General features: G+C 39.3%; 1 protein-coding gene across 1 annotated transcript in view; it reads left to right on the top strand.

Annotated features, from left to right (window-relative positions):
• Positions 1-278: 278 nt before the first annotated feature.
• The window catches only part of DNAH11 (dynein axonemal heavy chain 11), a 151916-nt gene continuing 127303 nt past the window's right edge, over positions 279-24891 (top strand). Inside the window, 17 exon segments of the mRNA XM_049798917.1 lie at positions 279-784; positions 3693-3806; positions 3808-3917; positions 4788-4797; positions 5673-5840; positions 6536-6780; positions 14819-14927; positions 16120-16450; positions 17093-17343; positions 17439-17604; positions 18002-18228; positions 19839-19914; positions 20905-21074; positions 21922-21981; positions 21983-22006; positions 23399-23455; positions 23457-23558. Of these exon segments, the coding sequence (XP_049654874.1) occupies positions 563-784; positions 3693-3806; positions 3808-3917; positions 4788-4797; positions 5673-5840; positions 6536-6780; positions 14819-14927; positions 16120-16450; positions 17093-17343; positions 17439-17604; positions 18002-18228; positions 19839-19914; positions 20905-21074; positions 21922-21981; positions 21983-22006; positions 23399-23455; positions 23457-23558 (2442 nt within the window). The 5' untranslated portion in view covers positions 279-562.

Genomic DNA, 24891 nt, shown 5'->3' with positions numbered 1-24891 from the left:
TGATGTTATTCAGTTTTGGAGATACTAGCTCTGCGAACAGCTTACAGTCACAAGTATTGTCTTGCCTATTTTACTCATGGTTAACGATTACTGTTAAAGTTTTGAACTAAAACCTTAAAGTACTCACATGTTTACGTATTTTTTCTTTTTTTCTTTTTTTTTTAACCCCGGTGTTAAAATTTAGTTTCTTCATGGGGACGATAATTTTGTATCAGTGAACTGAAATATATTTAAACAGTTTTTCTGTTGATGTATGACTAGAAGAAAGGATTGAAACTTCTATAGTTCATCAGGTGCTTTTAGTTAGCAAATAGTCCACGGTGACAGAGTGCAAAAATTTTCAGGTCTCTTCTGAACTTTTGAGGCCAGAGATGTGTGGAGTACCTACCAGGCAATGGACAGACAGTATTCACCAGAACCTTGCCACCTGTAGAGGCTGGCATTGCTCTACAACTTTCATTTTAATAAAAGTTCTGAGTGGTAAAAGAACAGACTTCATCTGTTTTGAACAGAGACCAAACCAAACTGCTTGTATGAGTCTGAATCCTTCCTGTGTCATCCCATGCCAGCAGCAGCTCAGCGCACAGCTGTTGTGCCTTCCGAAGGGCAAAACAGCACAAGCTTCTACAGTCTATGGCAAGAAATGGAATTCCTGAAGATCTGTAATTTAATCCCACCTTTATTTCACACCATCTACCTGATACGGAGCCACTCCAAGTCCTACAGCATGCCTGTGCGAATAGTAGTTCTGCTGGAGGAGTTTTGCAATCTGCTTACTGACCAGGTAGCTTCAAGTAAGGGTAGTAAACCACCTAAGTACCTAATACATAAATGTCAGTTCATGTACGGTACATCAATAGCAAAGACATGGATTTAATCTGTCTGTTAGTTGTCTAATAAACACCATAATTACATTATAGATACTTTCAACCAGTATTAGATTATTAAATTTGCAGCTGAGCGGAATAATTAGTCATCGGCGGTACCATTCACATACTGTGTATTTAAGAATGAAATATGTTTTTTGACTAGTGAAAGGAAAACTGTTCTTCGGAAGCCATATAACCTTTTCAGGTTGGGTTGTTGCTCCCTAGCCCCCTCCTGTTGGTATATATTTGCTGCCTCTTTTCTTACCGCGTTTCTTGGTAGGTATTTCCTTTTGTGAATTACAAAATGCTGGTAAGAGCTATGCAAATCAAAAAAATGGGGGGTTTGCAAACAAGCTGTGACTGAGCCGCCTTTATGCATTTTCTGTCCTCCTGTCATCAGTAAGATTTCCCCATGCTTCCACTGAAGCCCACCGTTTCGGTTGAGAGTGTGAGAACTTTTAAACGTTGGCAAGCAAAGCTGTTCTGTAGGATTCACTGTTCTGGAGGCGCTTCTGTTGGTCAAGAAACGGGAGAATCCCCTTCAAAGCCAGCCTGTTGTACTTTCTAAATGGTCACCACGATCCTTCCTTAGGAACAGTGGGCGGCCAGCCTCCCTGACCCCCCCTGCCTGAGGGGACAAGTGTGCAGCTTCCAGGGTGACCTGCGACCAGGCAGTGAGGGAAGAGACCTGATCCTCTTCTCCTGCAAGAAACAGCTCGTGGGTCATGCTTATAGAAGGAGGAGGCTTGGCAGGGCTGTCACTGTATAAGAGAGCTCCCTGAGAGCACCTGGAGGAGTAAATCTGCTTTTTCTGTTACAGGCTTACAGTGGTATTGATGTGGTGAGTGGGTACAGGGTACTTCACTCTTTTTTTTTCAGGGGAAAAAGCTGTGGTGTGAACACCTGTGCGCCGGAGGAATGCTCTCTGTGGCAGGATGGGAACTGGGTGCTTGGATTTGTGCTTGGAAGTGTGCTTAGGTTTGCTTGGGAAGGAAGCTTGATCTGAAGAAATCATGGTGTTTCCTATGTCACACAGCACTGCGCTATCAGATCTTCCATATATTTTTACTTTGGCAAACATCTTTTATATGTGGCAAGGCCCCATTTGCCACTTCTTTGACTTTGCATCATCTCCTTCCTTGTGTTTTTAAGCTGGACATTAACAGGCTAACATCAAATTTTCATTGAAATTAACCTGAAAGCCTGGCCAGTTATTGCTGTACGTTAGAAGGCAAGTACTGATGAATGACAGAGCCTGTGCATTCTGATCTCAACCCCAAATAGCAGGTTTTGAAGTGGTGCCCAAACTTTTGGGTGGAGCCATATATAATTCTTTGTAAGATTTGGAGAAAGAGAGGGGAAGAAGTACCTAGGAGGGGTGGCAATGTGAAGTAGAAGAATATGGGGAGTGGGCGGGGAGGGGAGGAATAGAATGAAAAATATGACCAGGAAAAGGTTTTTGTTTCCACCCACCCACCCCTCCCTTGCCAACCCTACTTGCGTTATATTAATTAAAGAAATTAACATTGTGTATCTGATGTGAAGCTGCAATTGTCGTGGTTTAACCCCAGCCAGCAGCTAAGCACCACGCAGGTGCTCGCTCACTTCCCACCCACCCAGTGGGATGGGGGAGAAAATTGGGAAAAAGAAGTAAAACTCCTGGGTTGAGATAAGAACGGTTTAATAGAACAGAAAAGAAGAAACTAGTAATGATAATGATAACACTAATAAAATGACGACAACAGCAGTAATAAAAGGATTGGAACGTACAAATGATGCGCAGGGCAATAGCTCACCACCCGCCGACCGACACCCAGCCAGTCCCCGAGCGGCGATTCCCCGCCCCCACTTCCCAGTTCCTAAACTAGATGGGACGTCCCATGGTATGGAATACACCGTCAGCCAGTTTGGGTCAGCTGTGTCCAGTGCCAACTTCTTGTGCCCCTCCAGCTTTCTCGCTGGCTGGGCATGAGGAGCTGAAAAATCCTTGACTTTAGTCTAAACACTGTTGAGAAACAACTGAAAACATCAGTGTGTTATCAACATTCTTCTCATACTGAACTCAAAACATAGCACGTACCAGCTACTGGGAAGACAGTTAACTCTATCCCAGCTGAAACCAGGACAGCAATAAATGTAAGGTATACCAGTTTTGGATAAACTGATGAAACAAGAACAGCAAAAAACAACCTGTAGTCCTGTCCTTATCACTGCTCCCCACACCCCACCTTAACTACCTGCAGACAGTGTTATCCATGGATCCTGCTTCTCTCTTTCAGGTTATTCGTGTTGCTGTCCAGAATTATGCATCAGGTACGCATGTGTTCTAGGTTTGATTCTGGGCTTGGGGGAAGCCCTCTTCCACTAATGTACTAAATGAAAAAAACTAGGAGGACTTGTGTTGGCACTTGCGTATGTGCTGGCACAACGTATGCTACATGAGAGTTAGTACCCAAAGGCTACGGAGGTGTTACAGCAAACAGGTGAATAAATTTCCAATATCAGTTTTATTGGGGGAAAAAAGTCCCTTTACTCTGTTATTTCCTGAATGTTCACTGTACAAAAGGTGATACATAAGGGTCAGTCTAGCTGGAGGGATTTGTGACAGGCTGAACATGCTTTGGGAGCATCTCAAAAGTGAGAGTTGTATTATGAGATAATTGACAGAGTAGTTAGAGATAACAATTTTGAAAGATGATACATATTATTTTTTGTGTTCTCATATAAAGTGGAAATTAACTTTATGACTGATGTCATGACTGCATTTTAAAAAGTTTTTTTAAATTTTTTTTTTCTTCTGCTGTTCATTTATTTACATTCTAGTCTAGGTTGTATCTTTCACCGGAAAATCTTTTCAAAGGAGAAACTGAAGAAGCTTTGGAGGATGTGAAAATAGTTAAAACTACCTTAAAAAGCTTTAAGGATTCATTCTTAAAGTCACAGAAACAGATTGGAGAGCTCCTTCATTTGTGGCAAGGAATTTAAACCATGGGATTTCAGATCTGAGGTGTTGTTTTCCAGATTTGATATGTTCCCCAACAGCTTACTGTAGAGGAGGTATTGCTCATCATGTATGTTGCTGGATAAATATAATATCTGAGAAATATGGGCTATTCTCAGTTATACAGACAGCAAGACTCAGTTTTCTAATATCCAGAGTGCAAAATTACACCACTGCATAGGAAGAGTTAGGAGTGTTGAACAGGATGCAAATATTGTGTGCTGTGCAAGCAGCCGACTGGTGTTAGCAGTAAGAAAAATGACAAATGTGTTTCTTAAATGCAGCCCTTCCCAGGGTTTTGAAAGTTGCTTGAGTAAAGTGCTACTCTTCATATGCAGCCCGTGGCTGGGGCTTTCTCCTGAGCATGGCACCTGCCTCTGCTTTTTCTAAGAATTGAGAAGGAGTCATCTGTTTTTAGCGAGAAAAAATGTGGTGGTTTAGGCTAGTCCTTGGATGAATGAGACAGAATACTCTTCACCTTCCCTTTTAAATCTGTGCCAACAAGCAACGGAAGATGAAAAATCTGAGGTCAGGAAAGGAGCGTAGAATATTTTTCTGATAGTGTGGTTAGGGTAGTTGTGTAGGACGGGCGTAGTCATAGCTTCTGGTTCCTGCTCCATGGGGCCTTTATTTATGCTTTCCTGAGCCTGGAAGCCGTTGCAGTAGGAGCCTAGACTGGCTGCTGCTTAGGATGCCCTTCTGGGAAGCGGGAGATTCACTGTTGGGATCCCAGCTGGAAAATGATGTACTTTAGCTCTGCAATTATTTAGCTGGTACGCCTCTCCATCTCACCCCTCTGAAATACTATCGGAGAGTAAGAAATCCAGTCTTGCAGCGTCTGACGGCGCCTGCCAGAGCTACCTCTGAAAGGGATTTGGGGTGAAGGCAGCGGCTCTCGGCTGTCCGTCGGCAGAGAGACGGGTCGAGGTGCTCTGGCTGGGGGGTAGCTGTCGGTGCTTAGGGGCAGCGTCCTGTGCCAGCAGGTTTGCAAGCGTGGCTGCTTGTGCCCATCGGAGCCATCGCGCCCGTCAGCCATGTCGGGTGAGCTGACCCTGCTGACGGTCTTGGCTCTTGACATTCGGATGGGCCCACCGAGAGCCCTGCCCTGGGCAAGCAGGTCCCCTGGGGGCGGCGGGGGCAGCCGAGCGAAGTCTTTGTAGATCCTAACCCTGAGCCTCGGGGGTCTGCAGTCCACCAGGAGCTGCTTGGGGAACCCACGGCTGGTTTGCTCCTACAGAGAATAGGTGTTGCACGCTTCTAAGCGCACAAGGAACCAGTTATTTTCATCCCTTTGGGGCATAAAACAATTACTTCACTCAAGTCAGAGACCATAGAAATTAATTTTGCACATGTTACAAGGGAGGTTGAAGTGGGTTCAATTTTACTCCTCTGAGAAAGATTTATGTTTAATTTTCGTAGCAACATTTTGTGTTATGATAATAGATCATGTGTTCATACATGAAAGTATGCGTTTAGTAGCGCTTGCTCTTTTTTTATCTAGGCCTTTTTTAACTGCATCTGATAAAATGGAGTTGAATTTGTATGTTCTATGGGACAATTCATTTCCACTTGTGTTTTAATCCTATAAGTGACTCAACCAGGATAAAGCCTTGCTGAAATTACCTGTTGCTCCTCCACTTTTTTTTCATGTTAATTGTTTAAGATGGCACAGATTTTAACTTGTCATTCTGCCAAACAAGAAGAGAGAAGGTCAAGTGAGGCAAAAACCATCTCAAACATCGGGTTCATTACTGGTTTTGGTAGAGGCATACCATTAATTAATTTTTATTCATTTGATCTAGGAAATTTTCTTTAACATGTTGGAATTTCAAAAGCTGGAAAAGCTGGAGTTTGGTGGAATCAAGGGGAAAATTTTAAGCGAGTAGGTCTGCAGCATGGATGAAGAGTTTCTGGAAAGCTGTGAAGTTTTCAGAAGAAGAACATGCGATCCTTCAGATTACAGTACCGTGGTAGTATAGCATCCTGCACATAGGCATTTGTGCTTTTATTTCCTTGTTTATTTAAAAGTATCTGTGAACTTGGAGGCTGTGAAACTGAGAGTTTTATAGTGCTGCATGGAACAAGGCATGAGATAGATAGTTCTTCAACACAGCTGGGTTCAGTGTCTACCAATTCTTCTTCAAACCAGAAATTAATTTTCTTAAGAAAAGATTTCTAGATGCTTTCTCCTGATCAGATGGGTGAATTATTTAGAAGCGCCACATGTGGAGGAGCATTCAGATGGGTCTCGCCAAAGAATTCAAGTGAATAAAATAAATTTAAGTGAATAAAATAAATTTGGATAAAGTGAAACAAAATCCCCCACCAACATTGCCCCAAATTAAAAAAAAAGAAAAAAAGTTAATTATGACATACAACATACAGAACTGACAGCCAGTTCTGTGAGCTTTTTTCCCTGAGCGTTAGGATGTAATTTATTTACACCAGAGCTGTATATAATAAATCAGTTGATTCTACTTGAAAGATAGAGAAGGTTTTTAAAATGTTGCTATATAGCAATGTCTCGCAGGAATAGCTAAAATAATTCCTAACAGTGTGCCCGCTAATCTCCACGGTACGTATATCTGATAAATCAGAAAGAATGTTTATTACTGTTCTTTTCATAGATGTTGGTTGTGGGGGGTTTTTTTTTGTCATTTTCCAGACTTTGGTGTTAATTAACAGCTATGAGCATCTGGAAATTTGGAAAAAGGTGTTTTCTGAAGGATTTAATCCACTTTTAACACCAATTCGAATTCAGAAGTACCCTGTCATGTTACGTAGCTGGCTTTGCTGCTCGCTGGCTAGAGCTCTCGGCTGCCTTCAGAGCGGGCTCTGGTCCCAGGGCTTGGGATGCTTTCGGCGTTTAGGCTGGGCTGCCCCAAGCAGCGGGGAGCGCAGAGCTGCCCGGTGAGTGCCCCAAGCACCTGGGCCGCTCTGGCTGCTTGCTGCTCCGCCTGGCATGGCTGGCGGAACGGCAGCCAAATTCGCGCTCTCCTTCCTTTTTGCCCTACAGCTTTGTGGAGCAGGGCACCGCCTTTGAGAGCGGGGCGGTATTGATTAAATCCCTCTTGAAGCGAGGAGGCTGGTGAACCCAGGTCTGCGCCCTCGCAGGTGTGTGCCCCAGCCAGGGGAGGCAAGGCAGCAGCTGGGGGGAGATGAGGCAGCCCCAGCACCAGCTGCAGATTTTATGGGTCCCCTGCGATGACTCTCTTCTGTGCCGTCCTGATCCGAAAGATCACCATCACAAGCGGGATTCAATCAACCCAAATAAGCTACAGTAAAAACATACCTTTTCTAATCTGTTTCCTGACTGAACTTCAGTTAAATGAAATTATTCTTCTCTATTGGTTGACTGATTTTTAATTTTTTTTATTTTATTTTATTTTTTTTATGTTTACACCCACCCATTCCTCCCCCAAAATCTTCAGGCCAGCTGATTCTCCTAGCGGTGTCCCTGCCATTTCCCAGTGCTTCTGACACCTGTGTACCCACAAGCTGTACTGGGTTTGCACAGGTGCAGACAATGAGGAGATATGTGGGTATAAGCTTTGCTGGCGTTTAGGAGCTTGGACTTGCTGCGTGGTATTTTTGGCAGTGCAATAGGAGAGAGAGTCCTGTGTGTGAAAGGAATACGTATTTTGGATAAGATGTTATTTTAACAGGCAAATTTTCTGAAACAGACCTAACAGAAATCTTAAAGTTATTATTAAAATAATATATATTTTTAATAATGATACAATTATTAATGAAATATAGAAATTTACTGTTCTGTTAGATGTGGTAGGAAATGTATTCTGTGTGTCTGCACACTGATTTTTCTTGCAAATACGTGGCTTAATCTAGGCAATTAAAAACCCAGAGAAATGGTCGTAAACCAGATTTGAACTCACTGAATGGCACAGGGTTAATTCTTGCAGAAGTCTTGCAAAGTTAATGCCTTTGGGGTAAAATCCTGGAACTGCTTTAAAATCCCTAGCAAAGCTTCCCGTGTCTTAAGGTCAGGACTCACTATACTGTACTACTAAATTTCATCACTCCTGATAAAATCCCTTACAATTCACACTAAATTCCTGCTAATCCCTGCACAAAGCTACAAAGCTGCCTCGGAAAGGAGAAGTGAGTGGCGGCAGAGACCTGCCGCTGGTTTTGCGTTTTTTGCTTTCTGAGGCAGCAGGATGCTCAGAAGCATCTGCGGGAGATGGGGTTTCAAGACACCCATTCTCAGGTCTGTATGTAGTTTGTGTGGTTTTTGCCTTTACCTCCGTGGAGGTTTCCCTGCATACTCGGTATATAAATGTAAATGGTGGTGAGGCACTTTAAGTGGCAGCCTAAAACTGTTATTAAAGTACAACAATTATCATATTTGGCCGGACCTAGATTGTAGGAGAGACGGTTTAAGCTGACGTGGTTTTGAGGCAGTGAGTCCTTCCTTAGTGACTCAACTGACTTCGGACAAAAGCAGCCTTTATAGCACGTTTCTGAGCAATCGTTCTGCGTTGTAAGTTTATTGACTTTCCAGCTTATTGCCAAGTAAAGCATAGTCAATGAGTATTAGTTTTCAAGTTTGAGCCACACTTACTCATGTGTTCAGGCTTAGCGTTGACAGAAGTACAAGTGGAATACCAAGTACCAATTACTGCGCTGTTTTTACTGTCATTGCTAATTTTTTTTTTTTTTCTCAAGTTCTTCAGAAACTATTTGCCTTTGGGTTTGACAATGCTAATCAGGAGCTTTATCAAACAATAGCTGTCAGCTTATAGCTGATTTGTTTGTCAGAAGCGTCAAGGTTCATGCTCTTCAGTGTGTGATATATATGAATAGTGTCCACATATTTCCAAGAACAAGTTTTACATGCTTCTGCATAGGCAATGTGCAGTATGTTTTCAGTTAATATGTGGATGGAACTGCCCAAAATCCAGGACAGAGCAATGGTCTGGTTTGTGGCATGACAAGAGGGGGTATGACCCCAAAGAGGACCAAAGGATGCTTAGCTTTCAGGGCACAAATGTGGGCTTCTTGGACTGACTGTCTTAAATAGATTCTTGATGTGTTAAATATATATATTTTTAAGAACATATCACACCCAGTCACAGAACTAAATTTGAATTTCTTTATTTGCGATGGAGAATTGCATGTAGTTCATCCTGTCATGTGGTTTGGGTATATATGTGTGTGTTTGTGCAGTGTGTTTAAAAAAAAAAAAAAAAAGCCAAACAAACAAGAAACATGTTAGTTGGGGAGGAGTGGGGGTGTTAGAAAGGAATACGATTATTAAATAAAAAAGTTAATTTGATATGCCTTTCCAAAGGTGCTGGATTTTATTTAAATGACCACCTTGGCTACTGGTACTTCTATTTTTTTCGTTTATTTACTTACTGGCTTGCAACAGTAGAGATGCAGCCAAGCTGTAAAGAAAAAAAGGATGTTTTCTAAGAGATGATCAATGTTTAACCCGTTTAACAAAGGAAGAAGTGTAGCTTTACACGTACATGTTACTATTTGTGCTGCCAACAGGACAAAGCAGAAGGTGTGGAAGCTCTCCCTTTAGAGCCAGCATGAACTTGCATTAATATGCACCTGTATTTTCTGCTCTGGTATTATTTTTCCAAAAGTTCTCATCTGTGAACATGGTTAATTACCTTGAGTATTAAGAAAGTACAGACTATTGTTCTGTTGCCTAATACATGTGGTAGCTGCAGATTCTTAAGATTAATTAATTGTAGTAATGAGTCAGAGTCAAAAGATACTGTTTACTTAGTGAGTTGACTTCAAACATCTGAGTAGCTGAAGTTTGATGCTCATAATATCCTAATTAATGATAATATGCAGAGATAATTTGGGCTTGTAAAAACTTGTTGAGAAGCTCTTCTTTAGCGGGAGGGTTAATAGGATGAAACAGCATAAATGTAAGGAGTAATACTACCTGGCATAGATGGCTATCGCTCTTATCAAGCTTCTTAAACAAAGGTGTCACTAGTACACACACATATAGTTCTTGCACTGGTACACATACGTATAGATCTTAATGCTATTATTTAAAAATAATCTGTATTGCTAAGCAAATGCTTCAGTTGTCAACTCGGTGTCTGTAAAACAAACAAACAAAAAACCCCAAAAGCATCGCTGTTAGATAGCATTGATCATTGTTCATCAGTTAAAATAATACTGAAAAACAAAAATCTCAGAAGTTTGTTCAGTGACAGAGACAAGCTATATCTTTAACACAAACATATGCTGCCCATTAGCTTTTCTTCCCATTGGAAAGACATGCATTTTATACTTTTTTTTTTTTTTAACGTTACAGGAGTTTGAAGATAATAAACCCTGAATCTTGACGGATGTCTTGCCTCGGTTCTTTGTGTAGGATTTCATGACTGTTGAGGTTTAGAATCCATGTTCAAGGTCAGTACCCATACACATGAAACTGTTCTTCATTTATTATTAGGAAAAGTTTTGTGCATTGCTTAAATTATACTTTATATCTGGGTAAACTATTTGTGAATTGAATGCCTTGGAATACTAACATGTATTTCAGCTGCAGAATCAAACTGGGTTCTTTGATTCTGGTGTCATTTTAATGATGTTCTGAATACGGGTTCTTTCCAGAAGTTAACCCATAGCTAAGGCCAGATCTAAAATGTAGTTCAAAGAAACAGAGAGATACCCTTTCACTAACATTCTGTATTTGCATTTGACTGCACAAGGCACAGAGTCTCATGGATGGCAGATGTGTCCAGGCTCTCCATCCAGTGTGGCATACAGTTAGCCTGGGTAGTTGGAATGTGTTTTTGCAGTAGTATGTATTATTCTTAAATGGGAATAATTAAAAAATAAGATCGGGAACGACTGATAAGAAACAGTTCTTCAAAATACAATTTAGGAGTTGTCCTATGTAGAACCTGAGTAAGTGATGTCATATTATTAAGAAAGATGTTCAAATGGGTGATTGTCCCGAAAGGCACAAGGAGAAATCTCACATTTTAATCACCCTTGATGGCCCTCCAATGGAGTATTGTGGCCAGGTATAAGCATTACATTTCAGGAAAGAGGATTTGTTGATGGTTATTGCGGCTGAAGAAGAAAAGACAGAGAACAGACATAAATCTTCAAATACATTAGACTTCTGCGTACAGGAAGGAAATAGTCTGTTCTCTACATCCAGAACATAATGAACTGAACTTAAAGTGCAGAAGGTTCAAGTCTGATGACTGGGAAAACCACTTAATGGCAAGCATAATGAATCGCTAGAATAGATTGCTAGGGGAGGTGATGGGCTCTTTATTATTGAAAAATTCTTCCAGAGAGGGTTAGAAAAACATCTCTTGGAAATTGCATAGGTACAGCAGACCTTGTCATGGGGGAGGAACACAGACTAATTACTCCTGAAGTCTCTTTTAGACATACATTTCTGTGACATTGTATACATCGCACTCAAACTGTGTCGAAGTATTGCAAATTAGTTGTGGTAAGTAGAAGGCAGTAATAATTAATACTTAAATACAAATTTTGAGGAAATGTATTTTCCTCAGGGTGTCACTTTTGGCATTGTTAGCAGTTAAATGAGTATATTCCATTTCTTGCTGGCATTTACCCTGTTTCTTTCCAAACTTATTTTCTCACTGAATTCAGGTAATACATACCACATTAAATGTACTCTTTCAAAGGCAGGTAACTTGTCTTAACTTTAAACATAGTGAGGAGAATGGAAGATGACTTATCCTTAGAGAAGTCACCTCTGCTTGCCTCTTATTTGGTAATTTTTTACAATTGTAGGCTTTTGTTTGTTTGGTTGGTTGGGTTTTTTTCAGAAAAAAAAAACCCATTAACATGCAATTAAGACTTTGAATTTGTGTGAGACACTGGAGGAAGATGCTAGTGACTTATGAAGGAGAATATATGTGGAAAAAAGAGGAGAAAACACACAAGTTAGAAACATACGAGGTAGGATTTAGAAAGCATTTGGGGGGGGGCATATGCCTGGATCTGGATTCCTAGTTCTGTACTTTCTAGGATTTAAGCTAACCTACCATTCTTTAGCATTCTAGAATTCATCTGTTCAGCACAATTTAAGAGTATATTTGGAAATATGTAGTCTGTTTATCAGCACATGGCATGTACCAATAGTATAGCTTGGTACAGTTCCAGCCCTTGTACTTCAGAAACATTTTGGATGAGATTTTAGGTTGAGAATGGTATTACAGAAAGAGAACTCTATAAAGCTTACTTTGCTGTTTTGTTTTCTTTTTTTTTTTTCTCTCTTTATTTTCTTTTTAAGCTTTTAACTATCTTTGGAAGCTTTCTAAAAAAAACCTGTCATCATGGAGGTATTTAGCCCAAATTACAACATTTTATAAGAAATGTTTGATGAAGAACTAGATAACTGCAGATGTATACATGATGAACACATTAAAAAGGTATGCCACAATGCGAAAATGAAAGATTGTGTTCTTGTAGGTTCATAATGACTTAATTTCTGTTCTTATAAACAGGCAGAAGGAGGGAATTAAATAATTTTTAAAAATACGCCAGCTATTTTAGGAAACCTTATTAGGAAACCTTAAATGGTCTAAAGAACTGAAGGAAGGACTACAGACATTTTGGTCCCACTTCTTGAGTCTGCCTCACCCCTAAGTGTTCATAGTCACTGATTTAGTAGAAAGTTAACAGCTTTTAAATAAGGCATTGCTAATCACTAAACAAGCGTGATCCGCATGATATGGTCTCTTACCCAACTGGACTTAAACATCCATGTTGCACATGTGTACAGTTCAAGTTTTGTGGTATATTCAGGAAACTTTTTGTTTCTGCATTGAAGTGCACTTGGTAGTACTCTCAGAGCTGCTTTTTAAGAACTGTAAGAGATTTCCTTGAGGATTTTTTTGATTAGTCAATAACTAACAAAACCAGGAATTTCACTGCTTTAGGACAACACTAACGTATCCCATTTAAACAGTATTATTGTTCTGTGGTGACAACGCTTTCAGAGATATCTATGTGGGACCTAGTCATCCAAGTTATTTGAAAATTGTGCCCTGTCTCTCCCTCCTTTCCTGATCCTTCAGCAAGCATGCTTTTAGGTGGCAGCCCAAAGGATGGAAAGCTCCTGTAGGAGAATTAGACCCACCTGAATTAAACTGAGTAACAACCATTCCAACTGTTGACCACTGACAAAGCTATTAAGATACGATGGGGACATATCCTTTTTTCCCAGAATTTTATTGTTCCCAGCATTCTCACTTCTTGCTTTATGCATCTTTCCCCCTCTGGTTCAATTCAGTAAGGCTATGGCTAGCTTAAAAATGGCCAGCATACATAGAACTTGATCTAAAAATGAATAATGTGGAAAACTAAAACTTTTCACCATGATTTTGTTGTGAATTGCTATCATTAAATGAAGAAAACTGGTTTGGTGTGGATTTTTTCCTTGCAGAGTCTTAGAAAGTCCAGAAGCTGCTTTTTATTTCTCAGAAATACGCTAAGATGTTGAAATTCCTTGACCAATATGAAGATCAGACCTATTGTGAATGGAAAGTTCAGGAGGATGAAATTTGTCAGTTTAATTAAGACCAACTTCTAATCAAGTGTAATCCCAAAAATGGCCTCCTGAGTGTTAATTTTGATCCTAAGGTCTGTATGTATAATTGTGATTAAACCTCTCTCTGATCTTTTTCCTGGACTTCATATTCATAAAATGACAGCAATATTCTAGGGTATAAGTAAATGTTAAATCTTACTCATTTTGTTGTCTTTGTTTTCCAGTTGGGAAATCTAGTTGCCCTATACCTGCTGGAGGGACAATTCTTACTTTAAACAGTGAAGGTTATTATAGTAGTAAATGGTTTCCCCAGAGACACATGGAGGAACATAATAAAGGCAGTTAGCTCTTACCCTGTAAAATGCAGTGGTTCTTTAAGTTATCAAACTTCAAAAAGCCCTTAAATTCCTACCTTTAAATTGCTGACTACTAATTAAAAGGTGTCTCCTATATACTTTTTTTATGCTCCAGTCATCAAATAGATATTCTAATGCCTTTGTATCTGAGATTAAATACAAAGTAAACAAAAAGTCATTGTGTTGAGGCTTCTGAAAGGATAAATATAAGTCAAACTGTTTCTTTCCTTCTGCTAGCTAGTGGCTTTATTGAGAGAGGTGAAATATCTCTTAATGTTGGACCAACCCAGCATTCCAGATTCTGCTTTTAGCTACGTGTGAGAAAAGGAACAGTTTTGCAAAGGTTCGTCGTGGTGGGATACTTTAGCAATGTGTGTTTTGGGTTTTGTTTTTCTTCCCGCCCTGCCCTTGCAACTCTGTGTGTGTGTACGTGAGCATGTGCGTGGCTCTAACTATCCTGTTGTTGAGAGGAACTATCGCATCTTTCTCTAACAGAATCCCACCCTCAGCTTACGCTTCAGCTTGCAATGCTGGCCACAGCTGAGCATTAGGTACCGGGGCAGTACCGGTCTGGATCTTCCAGGCTGTGGGTCCAGTTGCCTTCCCATAGCTTACCTTCTAGCTGGCAGCCTGTTCTGTTTTGGGACATTCAAGGTCTGTGTGGTTTCCCTTTCATAGTCTATAGACCTCCCTCTAATAGCTGCTCTGCCCAGAAAAGTGCATAATCATGTGTGGAACATTAGAGGGATTTTATCTTATGCGTGTCTTTCCTGCGAACAGTGTATCGGAAGCCCTGAACTTCTCGTTCAGCTGTACAGGAGACTAATGCAGAGGCAGAATATCCTCTGATTGAAGAAGAGCTGAGAACTATTGATGACCAGCTGAAAGAAGCGGAAGAAATACGCGCAGGGCAGGCGACAACCTGCTGAGACTGCATCAAACAAGTAAAAATGTCAGTGTGTGATTTGGGGCAGAGTTTTCAGCAATCAAAGGACAATGTTGAATCAATCCAGGGAATTATGAAGGCTTGGATGGGACATGCCCTCTTTTTCAGGAAGGGTAAAAAAGAAGCTCTGTTATACCTGGATGACAAAGGAGAAAGACTTGCTAAAATATACAAAATGCTGCAAGAAGATAGCTACCGGATCCATCATTTTGTTGAGGTAATGGCCAAGTGAGCTGTATTTTGATGTGGTGATAGGGGTGTTAAATATTTGACCATTAATACTTGGTCAGTTGTATGTTTTTGTTCAATTATTTGTGTAATCGCACAAACTCCGTAGAAGTTCTTTAAGACTGATGTTTGAAGACAAATAGGGAGAAGAGAGAATAATTTGGGGCAACATTTGAAAAGAACGTTAGTGCTTTTAAAAGTTGGTAGTTTGGGAATGACTGGCAAGCTGCAGTCAGGATAGTGCTGCTATCTCGTGTTTGTAACTCTGAGCTATGTTCCTGTGATCCCCGCAGGTAATGTAATTTCTGCAGCTGGAGAAATTGTCCTGAAACACTTTCTTGCACTAGATATAATGTGAAAAAATTTTGATTTGAAATGTGAATATTCCTTTCTTACATGTGTAATTAAAAATATACAGCTGATCATTTAATTCACATTTACTTATGAATACTAAATCAAATTATAACATATATAAATATGAACTGTTGTATTACGTGACTACAGGTGATATGTCATACAGAGACTGAATCAAAGAACTTAACTTGAATTAAGGTGTGAATGCAGAAGCAGGGTGGTTTTTTTTGTCTCTGTGCCTCATTTTTGCTAATATTTTGAGGGATCTGCTTCTGTGTCTACTGCAACAAATTTTTGTGTCTGTTATTGACATTAATCTTAGTGTTACTATCTGCAGTACCTTTCAGTTCAGTTTCAGACCTAATTTTATTTGTATCATTGCCTTTATTTATACTATTGATATTTATTTTAAAAGATCAGAAAAAAGGTCCCTTTAACATTTAGTTAAATATAACAAGGGTTGATACTGCAACGCAGAACAAACATGCAGAAGTATTCTTACAAAATGTGGCTATTCTGTCAAAGTTGCTGTATTTTATGATCACTTTCTGCCAACCCGTGGCCTCTTCAATGCGGGGATACCTTCACCCTTGTACTGAGCTTAGCTAGTGTAAATGTGATTCCAAGGAGGTTCAGGAGTCTCCTACACTGACCAAAGTGCGGTCCAGGAGTATACTCGATATGAGAGATATTTGAGAGTGTTGTCTTGTGATATACATCAATCATATAAAATAATACTGAAACAAGGAGTTGTACTGAATGAAGATACACGTTAACACAACCATATATTAAAGTACTTTTCAATTGTTTTTTCTTTGCTTATTTAGGGAAACTTAAAGCCCTTCAAAACAGATTCCTCCTCAGCCTCTTGGAAGATTTATATACAGTGCGTTGATGACATTGTGGTTGATGGTTTATATAACACCATAATGCATTCCTTAGACTTCTTTTTGGAGAACACAGAAGAAAGTTTGAAGCCAGGTCCACTTTTTCAAACACAAATGATCCTTAATGCCCCAGAGATTAACTTTAAACCTTCTCTAGATAAAGAGGCTGGTGATGGCTTTTATGACCTAATAGATGAGCTCCTGGGTGATGTTTTCCAGATGTCTGCCCAGGTGAAAAGGGTAGCAGCACACCTGGGAACAGAACACTGCCAGGAACAGCCTCTCCTCTTGTGTTTGGAAATAATGAATCCAATTAATTGCAAGTTGCAAGAAGCTTATTTTTACTTGCAAACTCATTTAATAGCATCCGTCTTCAAATCCTGAGCCTCATCTGTTCTCTCAGTTACACAGTTTATAGAGGCATAGTCCCATTCATTTCCAAAGGCTTACTCATGTTTTCACCCACTTCTGCAGCTGTGAGCAGCAGAATGAAGTCATCCATTTCATGCTTTATGCATAGCTAGTTTAGAGTAGCTGAATATTTATCTCTTGGTTGCTGTGCTGTGAGCTTCCACCTTGGTTGCCATGTTGAAGTCTGTAAATCTGCACGTAGTGGAAACTTAATCTCTTAGACAAGTAAGGGATTATCCACTAAACTGGTGGTCAGAATTATATATAGTCCATTAAAAGCTCAGCTTTGAATAACTTGCAAAGGATATCTATTCAGTTTCGTTTTATGTGTTCATATAGTGAAAGGTAAAACCAAAATAGAAACAGCTGAGTGAATTGTAGTTTTTCTTGTTAATAGATCTCTGGGGAAAAGGGGTGGCATTCCAGTCTTTCATCTGTATGTAAATTTAACCATTTGGTATTACTGTCTCAGTGAAACAACAAAACTTTTCTTTTGATGCCTAGAATGATACGGACAACATGTTTGATCTGTCTGAAATCAGGCAGGAGATTATGGAGAGACTGGCAAATGTTGCCAGCAAAGTGCTGGAGTACAGAATATCTCTTGCTAGCTATGCGTCCCGCTGGCTGGAGGACCGGTCTGAGTTTATGAAGCAATTCCTTCTCTGTGGTCATGGTTTAGCATCCACAAAGATGCCTCTTACTGATGAAGTCTTTCAACAGCCTCCCACTATTAAACTGTTTAAAGAGCAGGCAAGAAAGCAACTAGTCTTAATTGGCTGTTGAGTGGAGGTGGGGATGGGGATTGGAAGAGTAATGCGCATTTATTTATCTCTCTTCTGCTCTAGATTGACATCTATGAAAATCTTTATGTTCAGATAAGCAACATTGAAGACTCAGAAATTTTTGAAACTTGGTTTAAAGTGGATACAAAGCCTTTCAAAATGAGCTTGCTAAACATTATTAAGAAATGAAGCTGGATGTTTAAGGAGTATCTCCTGAGATTTGTCATTATTAGACAAAATGGAGTGCATGTGTGCATGTTTACACGCACTAGAGGAATTACTATAAGTTTGGGGTCTTTTTGCATGTAATGCTTCAATGATCTAGGTTTGCAGCTTTTGTTTTTATTATTGTTTTCTTAGTGGTTTTTGGTTTGTTTTGTTTTCCAGGTATTGTACTTGCATATCCTGTTGGGTTAATTCTCAGTAGCAGCACTTACCATCTCTGGAAATCAGGCCCAGAAAGTCTTAAAATAATACAGTAAAACTGTATTGGTTTTATTTTATTTTATAAATAACTATATTTACTTTGTAAAACAACATAAGTAGTATCAGTGGGGCTTACTATATGTTTGTTCACTATAGTAAGGAATGTTTGCTCTGTGTGTCATCATACCTGTCTCTCTTTGGTAGTCTAACTGACTCTGAAGAATTTATAAAAGCGGCAGATGCTGGACTCCAAAGAGAGGTGACCCAGGGAAATTATTGTGGGCGGGCAGAAATGATGGGCCATCTCTTGGCTGTGAAGGAGAGGCAGACAACTCCTGATGAACTCCTTGAACCTTTAAAAGAGGTGGTTGCACTGTTAGAAAGCTATGGACAGAAGATGTCAAGTGAAGTTTATGTCCAGTTAGAGGTATGGTAGTAAAACTAATATTTCATGTACATACGTGTAGATAGTCCTAAAATAGCAGTATTTGATCTCAGTGATGTAAAATAATTCCATTCTCCTTGTTCTTTCTCAACTGCCAGCAATAAAACCAGGTAGCTTTTCTTATGTTCTTTAAAAGGCTCATTTTGTGTGAATGATGGAAAATCAGTTCAAAAAGAGACCTGTACATTTTGTTCTGATGAGGTCCATAGTTATTTTTTGCCTTTTTTTTTTTAAATAACGACCAAATTGTGTTCACATTCATAAGCCTCCTCCCAGAAGCAGAGCCATACAGCAACTCCAGTGAGTGCATTTCCTATGTTGCTTTGCCTGCCTTAACACAGTTAGCAGTAGTTTGGGGCTCTGTTCAAATATGGATACAAAAGCTGGGATTTGATGCCTGTCAGATGATGCTGTCTTTTTCAGACATCCTCAGCCACTTGTTTCTGTATACATTCTGCCCTGCACCCATCCTAGTTATAATTATTTTGCGTGGCAAGTGAGATTTGGGGGAATTATCTGAATTAAGCAAAACTTGGTGGTAAGAATAGGTCGGAAAGCACTACAGCTGCAGTGGTTCCTATTGACACTAGAAGAAGAGTTTATTAAACTTTAAGATCAGCACCTGTATATGACAGACCTTTACTTGGTCTGTTCTGGGAGATGCACTAAATTGTAAATAATGTTAAATAGAATTGGGTAGAAGTTCAACTAATGTTTTTCATCAGATAATCTAATTAGTTAAAATGAACATTTCTCACCAGTTTCAGTGAGTTTTCCAGTCCACAGTGGAATTTCTGTGTCAATCTGGTCCAAACCAGATTGAGAGGATGACTAGGAAAATAAAGGTAGGATTTTTGATGTGTACCTTAAACTAGTCTTCTAGTTATTCTGAAGTGACTTGGGTTCAGGCTTCTCTTTTTTGTACTTTCTTTTTTTTCATCCTGATGGTATGGTTTTTTTCACATGGCTTACTGAACAGTTTTTCTAGACATCTTTGGGAGATTTGTAGAGTGAGAAAGCTATTTCCGGGTCAGCTTTATATATTTGAAAATGTGTTAAAGCAGCAGGAGTGGAGCGCTCTGTTTTACTGTGCGGAACATTCCCAACATATTTTTGAATGAAGTTTTATGTGATTATACCAACTTCATTACGTTCAAGTGGTTTATGATTACTGACGATCCATAAAATTAATTCTTTTACAGTAGACAAAAATTCTAGTAAAAGCTATGATATAGAGTACAGCTTGTGGTTAAATAAATCCTCCACTGTAATTTCTTATTCATAGGCAGATGTTGGGGTATCCTCACTTAATATACAAATTTTACTGATACATTTCTGCCGTTTGTGATATTTTTCCCTCAAGATAATGTTACCCTGTTAAATAGGAATTCCCTGAAAAATCGAATGCTGTTAAGAGAGCTGTGTCGGAGCAGCATAAAGTAACTTCTCTTCAGGCACCTGAGGTTGCAGTTATTGGAAGAAAATGCACTTTACTTTGATGTATGTTGAATTCTAGGATCAGTCTTTTTTATGTGTTTGGTTTTTTATAAGAACATGATCAGTGACGGGTGCTATTAGCTGTCTTTCATCAGGGGAAGCAGATGGAATTCAGAGAAAGATTTAAAATGGAAGCTCCCTTTGAGTTTGGTGCAGAAAATGCATATGCTCATCTCTAAGGTAATGGGGAATTTCGGAAAAACATATTTGCTTGTAAACTTTCAGTGCTAAATCTAATGATATTTTATTGTAGACATTAAAATATTTGTGGGTTGGGGGTTGTGGGGTGTGTTGTTTGGGTGGGTTTTGTGGTTTTTTTGTTTTGTTTTTCTTTTTTTTTTTTTTTTTTTTTTTTTTTTTTTTTTTTTTTTTGTTTGCTGGTTTGGTTTTTTGGGGTGGTTTTGTTTTGTTTCATGAAGCTGGTATAAGTCTAGCACCACCAAACCTGGATTTCTCTTGTTTCTCTTCTAATGCTCATATGCTTACTGATAAAAAAAATCTCAGAATATTTGCTCGTATTCTTTATTCATGTTCCTTTAAAAAGTCAGTATAATGTGCTCTTGAATACAGTAGTCTAAAGTGTCGCCGCTCAGGGACTGGCTGGGTGTCGGTCGGCGGGTGGCGAGCAATTGCCCTGCGCATCATTTGTACATTCCAGTCCTTTTATTACTGCTGTTGTCATTTTATTAGTGTTATCATTATTAGTTTCTTCTCTTCTGTTGTATTAAACCGTTCTTATCTCAACCCAGGAGTTTTGCTTTTTTTTTCCCCGATTTCCTCCCCCATCCCACTGGATGGGGGGGAGTGAGTGAGCGGCTGTGTGGTGCTTAGTTGGTGGCTGGGGTTAAACCACGACAATCTGTTAAAAAACATCGTGCAGGGATTTTGTTAACATTTATACAACATTGATAAGTTAAGAGATCTATTATAAGAGTATAAATTAACTGTTTTCTATGCAGCTTTTGTTTTTGTAGTTCAAATAGAGTCCTTCATATGCCTTTTGGGTGCTATCAGAGACAATGTAAATGCAGCTTTTCAACATCTTTGCAGTAATTGCTCTCAGCTTTTCTTATGTTGAATCATATATACAGCATCTATAGATTTCACTGCCAGGTTTAGGTGAGCTAGATATACCCTGTAACTGTACTTTGAGTGCTCTTTTCCTCTTCAAGGCAAATCAAGAGCTTGAGATGCTGGAAAAAGAAATGTTACTAATGCAGGAATCTGCAAAGCTATTTGAAGTAGCTATTTCAGACTGCAAGCAAATGAAACAATGTTGAAAAGAAGTGCAGTTGATCAAGATAGTTTGGGATATTAGTGTTTATATTAATGTAAGATTTTTTAAAAAAAATAATTATGAAGTTGTATAACATTGAAAATATATTCATTTAAATTTGATTCTAGAAGTGGTTTTTGTTTTTTTTTTAAAGTTTAAAATACTGAAGATTTTCATATTCCTTTTGTTTATGAAATGACAGTTGCTACATTTTAGGATACCCAGAGTAAAGATATCTCTGTCCTTAAGTTAACTAATTTCAAGATAATGCCAAAGCAAAACAACCTTGTAGTTTCATTTCAAGCTTTTTTAATACCAAAAACTTGAATAATTAAAATCATTGAGTAAAAATTCAGAAAGCCAGAAAATTCTACTTCAGAACTGAGGATTGTACATTAGAAGGCTAAATGCAAGAGTCTCAAAAAAACAGTGTACATACCTGTATGGGAAATCAGCCTTGTAACTTTCTGTTTCCCTCAAGAAGTTGTTTTTCATACGCAAGGCTAAAAAATATATTTACTAGATTTTCTTTCCCTAACTTTGTGCATAGCATTTGTATTGCCAGGAGGGGGTACAGAGCATTTTCCCCCACATCTCCCAGGTGCACCTGTATGTTGTCAGTGCATATAGGTGTGTGTTTAATAGTGCAAGAAAGGTACGTATGTGTGTATACCTATCAGACACTGAAGTATGAAACTCTTTAAATGCTTGACTTTTGGTTTGGATTTTGAGAAGATGGATTATTTTGTGTGCTTTCTAGGTAGTCTTGGTCTAGGGCTGGAAAAAAATAAGGTCCAGGAGCTATTGCTGTGGGATGGGCTTTCCCCTGCATCCATTTATCTGTTATGTAGCAGAAGCTTGTCTTTACCAAATGTTGTTGATGCTTTTATCTGTACTTTCAGAGCAGCACTGATGATTGGACTAAAACCCAGTGGACACAGATTAATGTGGAACAGATGGATGGTGCAGCTCAGAAGGTTTGCCAAGGCAGGTTCCATAGCTGTCTCTTTTTGCAATTTATCTGTCTTGGTGCCACCCGTTCCTCACTCTTCCCACCCACTTCGATGTTTCAGTGGATTTGTTACTCATGTCCAAACTGAATGTTCTGGAACATGTTTTGTTTGGGGGGCTTTCCTTTAAAACTTTATTCTTCTGGGTGAGTTTCAAGTCCCCATGGAGGTACATAGTAAAACCATGCTGTCACTTCTCTGAATTGAGGCAGTATGTGAAATAAAGAGGGTGGGGGTTTATGACAGGGCCCACCAGATGAACGTCATTATTTTTAGAGGCAGGTGGAATTTGCGGAGGTTTATCTGCTTAGCTCTTAGACATAGCTCCAGAGTGTTGGGAGTTGCAGCAAAGATGCTCACTTTTAAAGGGAGGGCGCTTTCTCTTCTTGAAGTATTTGCAATGTTTTGTTGACAGTTGCCCTGCAGAAGACAATTCCAATGGGTCAAGGGAAGTATGAAGCAAAAATAGCAACAAAGCCCCCCCCCCTCCCCCCCCCCCCCCCCCCCCCGATTATTTGCAGGACACTAGAGGAATAGCTGTGGTTCATAGACAGTATAGTAGTTGAGTATGGAAGGAAGAAAGTCTTGAACCTAATGGGTATAAAGTTTCTTCTTCTTTACACATTTGTTTTATTTGGGAATAACTAACTTTAACTGCACGCCTGGTTAGTAGTGCTTTAAGAGAAGAATCAGACTTTACAGCAGATGTCTTGGCTTAAATTGCTGCAAAATTATGGACTTCACCTAGCCAGTTCTGATGGTGGGGGTTGTCATGTTGTGATGGGGGTGGTAAAAGCAAGGAGAGAGTTGCAATAACTGCATTCTCCTTCTGCTTTTTCATCATTCACTGTGGCACATATGCCAGGTCCTGGAACAGAGAAGGTGCTGATCACTGCCTGTGAGCTGATCACTTGTGTCATGTTCATCACGCTCCAGTGTGCATATGAGTCTCCCTTTCTCCTCTGAATGGTGGTTTTGAATGTATTGAATTTATGGATGTTTTTATCTGCAGTGAAATAATTAATAAGAAAATTAGACTTAAATCATCAGGGCTGTGGTAAAGTAAATGGCTCTGGTCCAGCAGGAATCATACAATCACTGTGTAAATGCAGTGTTAATACAGTTCCATTACTTTAAGTGACATACTGGAAAGTACATTTCCAAGGTCTTTGCTTTATCTGCCACATAAACCAATGACCCTGATAAAATCTTCCCTAGTCTTGAGCTTACTGCAACTGTCCCACACATCTGCACATGAAACAAGAGAGGAGAGCTTTCTGACAAACTGCCTAAATTTTTCTTAAAGTTATCAACAAGGTGGCTGTTAATGGCAAGTAATTCTTGCAGTTATTTTAACGCTATTCCTTAGGAAAGGTGGTCTTTGGATAAAGAAGTTTGCTCCTGGGATGTATATAGTGGCTTGGAGTTAAAAGGTGAAGAATCTGATGCCGTCACTGAGAGCAATACTGGAGTTGCAGAATCCTGCAATCAGAGACAGACACTGCTACCAGGTCGCGAATGTGACCGGAGTAAGTATTCAGCCAAAGAGACCCTGGTGATGGTCTTCCATACTCTGCACATAGACGGAGCAGTACTGTCAGGCATATGGTAGAGCCACTGCTGCCAACTAGTCAACGTATAAGTGGAGCAGAGATTTAAGTTTCAGACAGAGGCATCTCATGGGCTGAGAAGTGAATTTGTGGTTTCTGTTCAGACAAAAGGACCCAATTCTCTGAAGGCAGACCTGGTTTGCTAAATTAGAGGGTTCTTCCATACCTGGCTGTCTGCCTGCTGAGCCTGAAAATAGCAGTAAGCTTGAAAGAGTCTGTCTGGTTTGGGACAGGGGAATACTTCGCAGTGAGAATTTCTATTAAATATTTATAAGGAAACAAAGCAATGTGGCTAGAAACTTTCCTGGCTAGCAAAAGAGAATGTTTCTTAGTAGTGAAGAGAGGAAATAATGGGCAGAGGGAAATGGAAGGTAAGGAAAGGCAGGCCACCTGAAATATCAGCCTACTGGTACATTTTTTAAGAATTAGTGTGTAGGGAGATTGTTGGACCTGACAGTAGATTTTAAAAAAAAGAAGGGGGGGGGAGGGGGGGGGGGAGACAGGGGTACCAGAATGGGGAGAGATGTATATGTTTTACCCAACTGTTGACAATATAACTGGAAAACCAAAGAAGTTTGTATGAACAACAACAAAAAAAGTTATTTCAATTTCTCAAAAAGAATCCCAGTGGTTTTGGTTCCTAGGGTATAACATGGACCCGTTGTTAGTTTTCAAAATTTGAATAAAATTATTTTAACCACTTTGGGGGAAAAAAAAAAAAAAAAAGGAAGTTCAATTTGCAATCACTTTTTTAAAATGAAGAAAACTGGAAGGCTGAAAGAAAAATATAGAAGAGCATGAGCATAACACAGTGGTTCTGTTCCCATATGCCAAGCATTTTTCACATACAGTTTTATTAAAAGAACATTTAAAAATTGTTTTTAATGCAGAAAGCTCCTAAATGGGCCTAGCACAACATTTTTGTAATTTTTTTCCTAACAAAAAAATGAAAAAAACTTTGACTGTAGTCTTTTCAAAGCCCTGATTAAAATTTAAAAGTTTTTTTTTTTAATTGATATCTTACAAAGCAGTAACAAAATATGGCAAATACTTCCACCACCCCCAAGATTTCTAGTATGCAAATACTGTGTCTGTAGCTTACATCAGCTTCAATGGCAGCTGTGCAAATAAACTTGGCTTTTAGTGTTATGACATACAGTATGTCACAGTACAAGAACGTGCAGACTATCACTTGACAGACTGTTTCAAAACAAAAATATACAGTAACAGCTTCAAGAAAGATTTCATCTAG

Source organism: Accipiter gentilis, chromosome 4, assembly GCF_929443795.1.
Source record: "Accipiter gentilis chromosome 4, bAccGen1.1, whole genome shotgun sequence".
In the NCBI taxonomy this organism is placed as follows: Eukaryota; Metazoa; Chordata; class Aves; order Accipitriformes; family Accipitridae; genus Astur; species Astur gentilis.
Note: the sequence above shows the minus strand (reverse complement) of the source record. Positions and strands in the feature narration are given on the sequence as shown.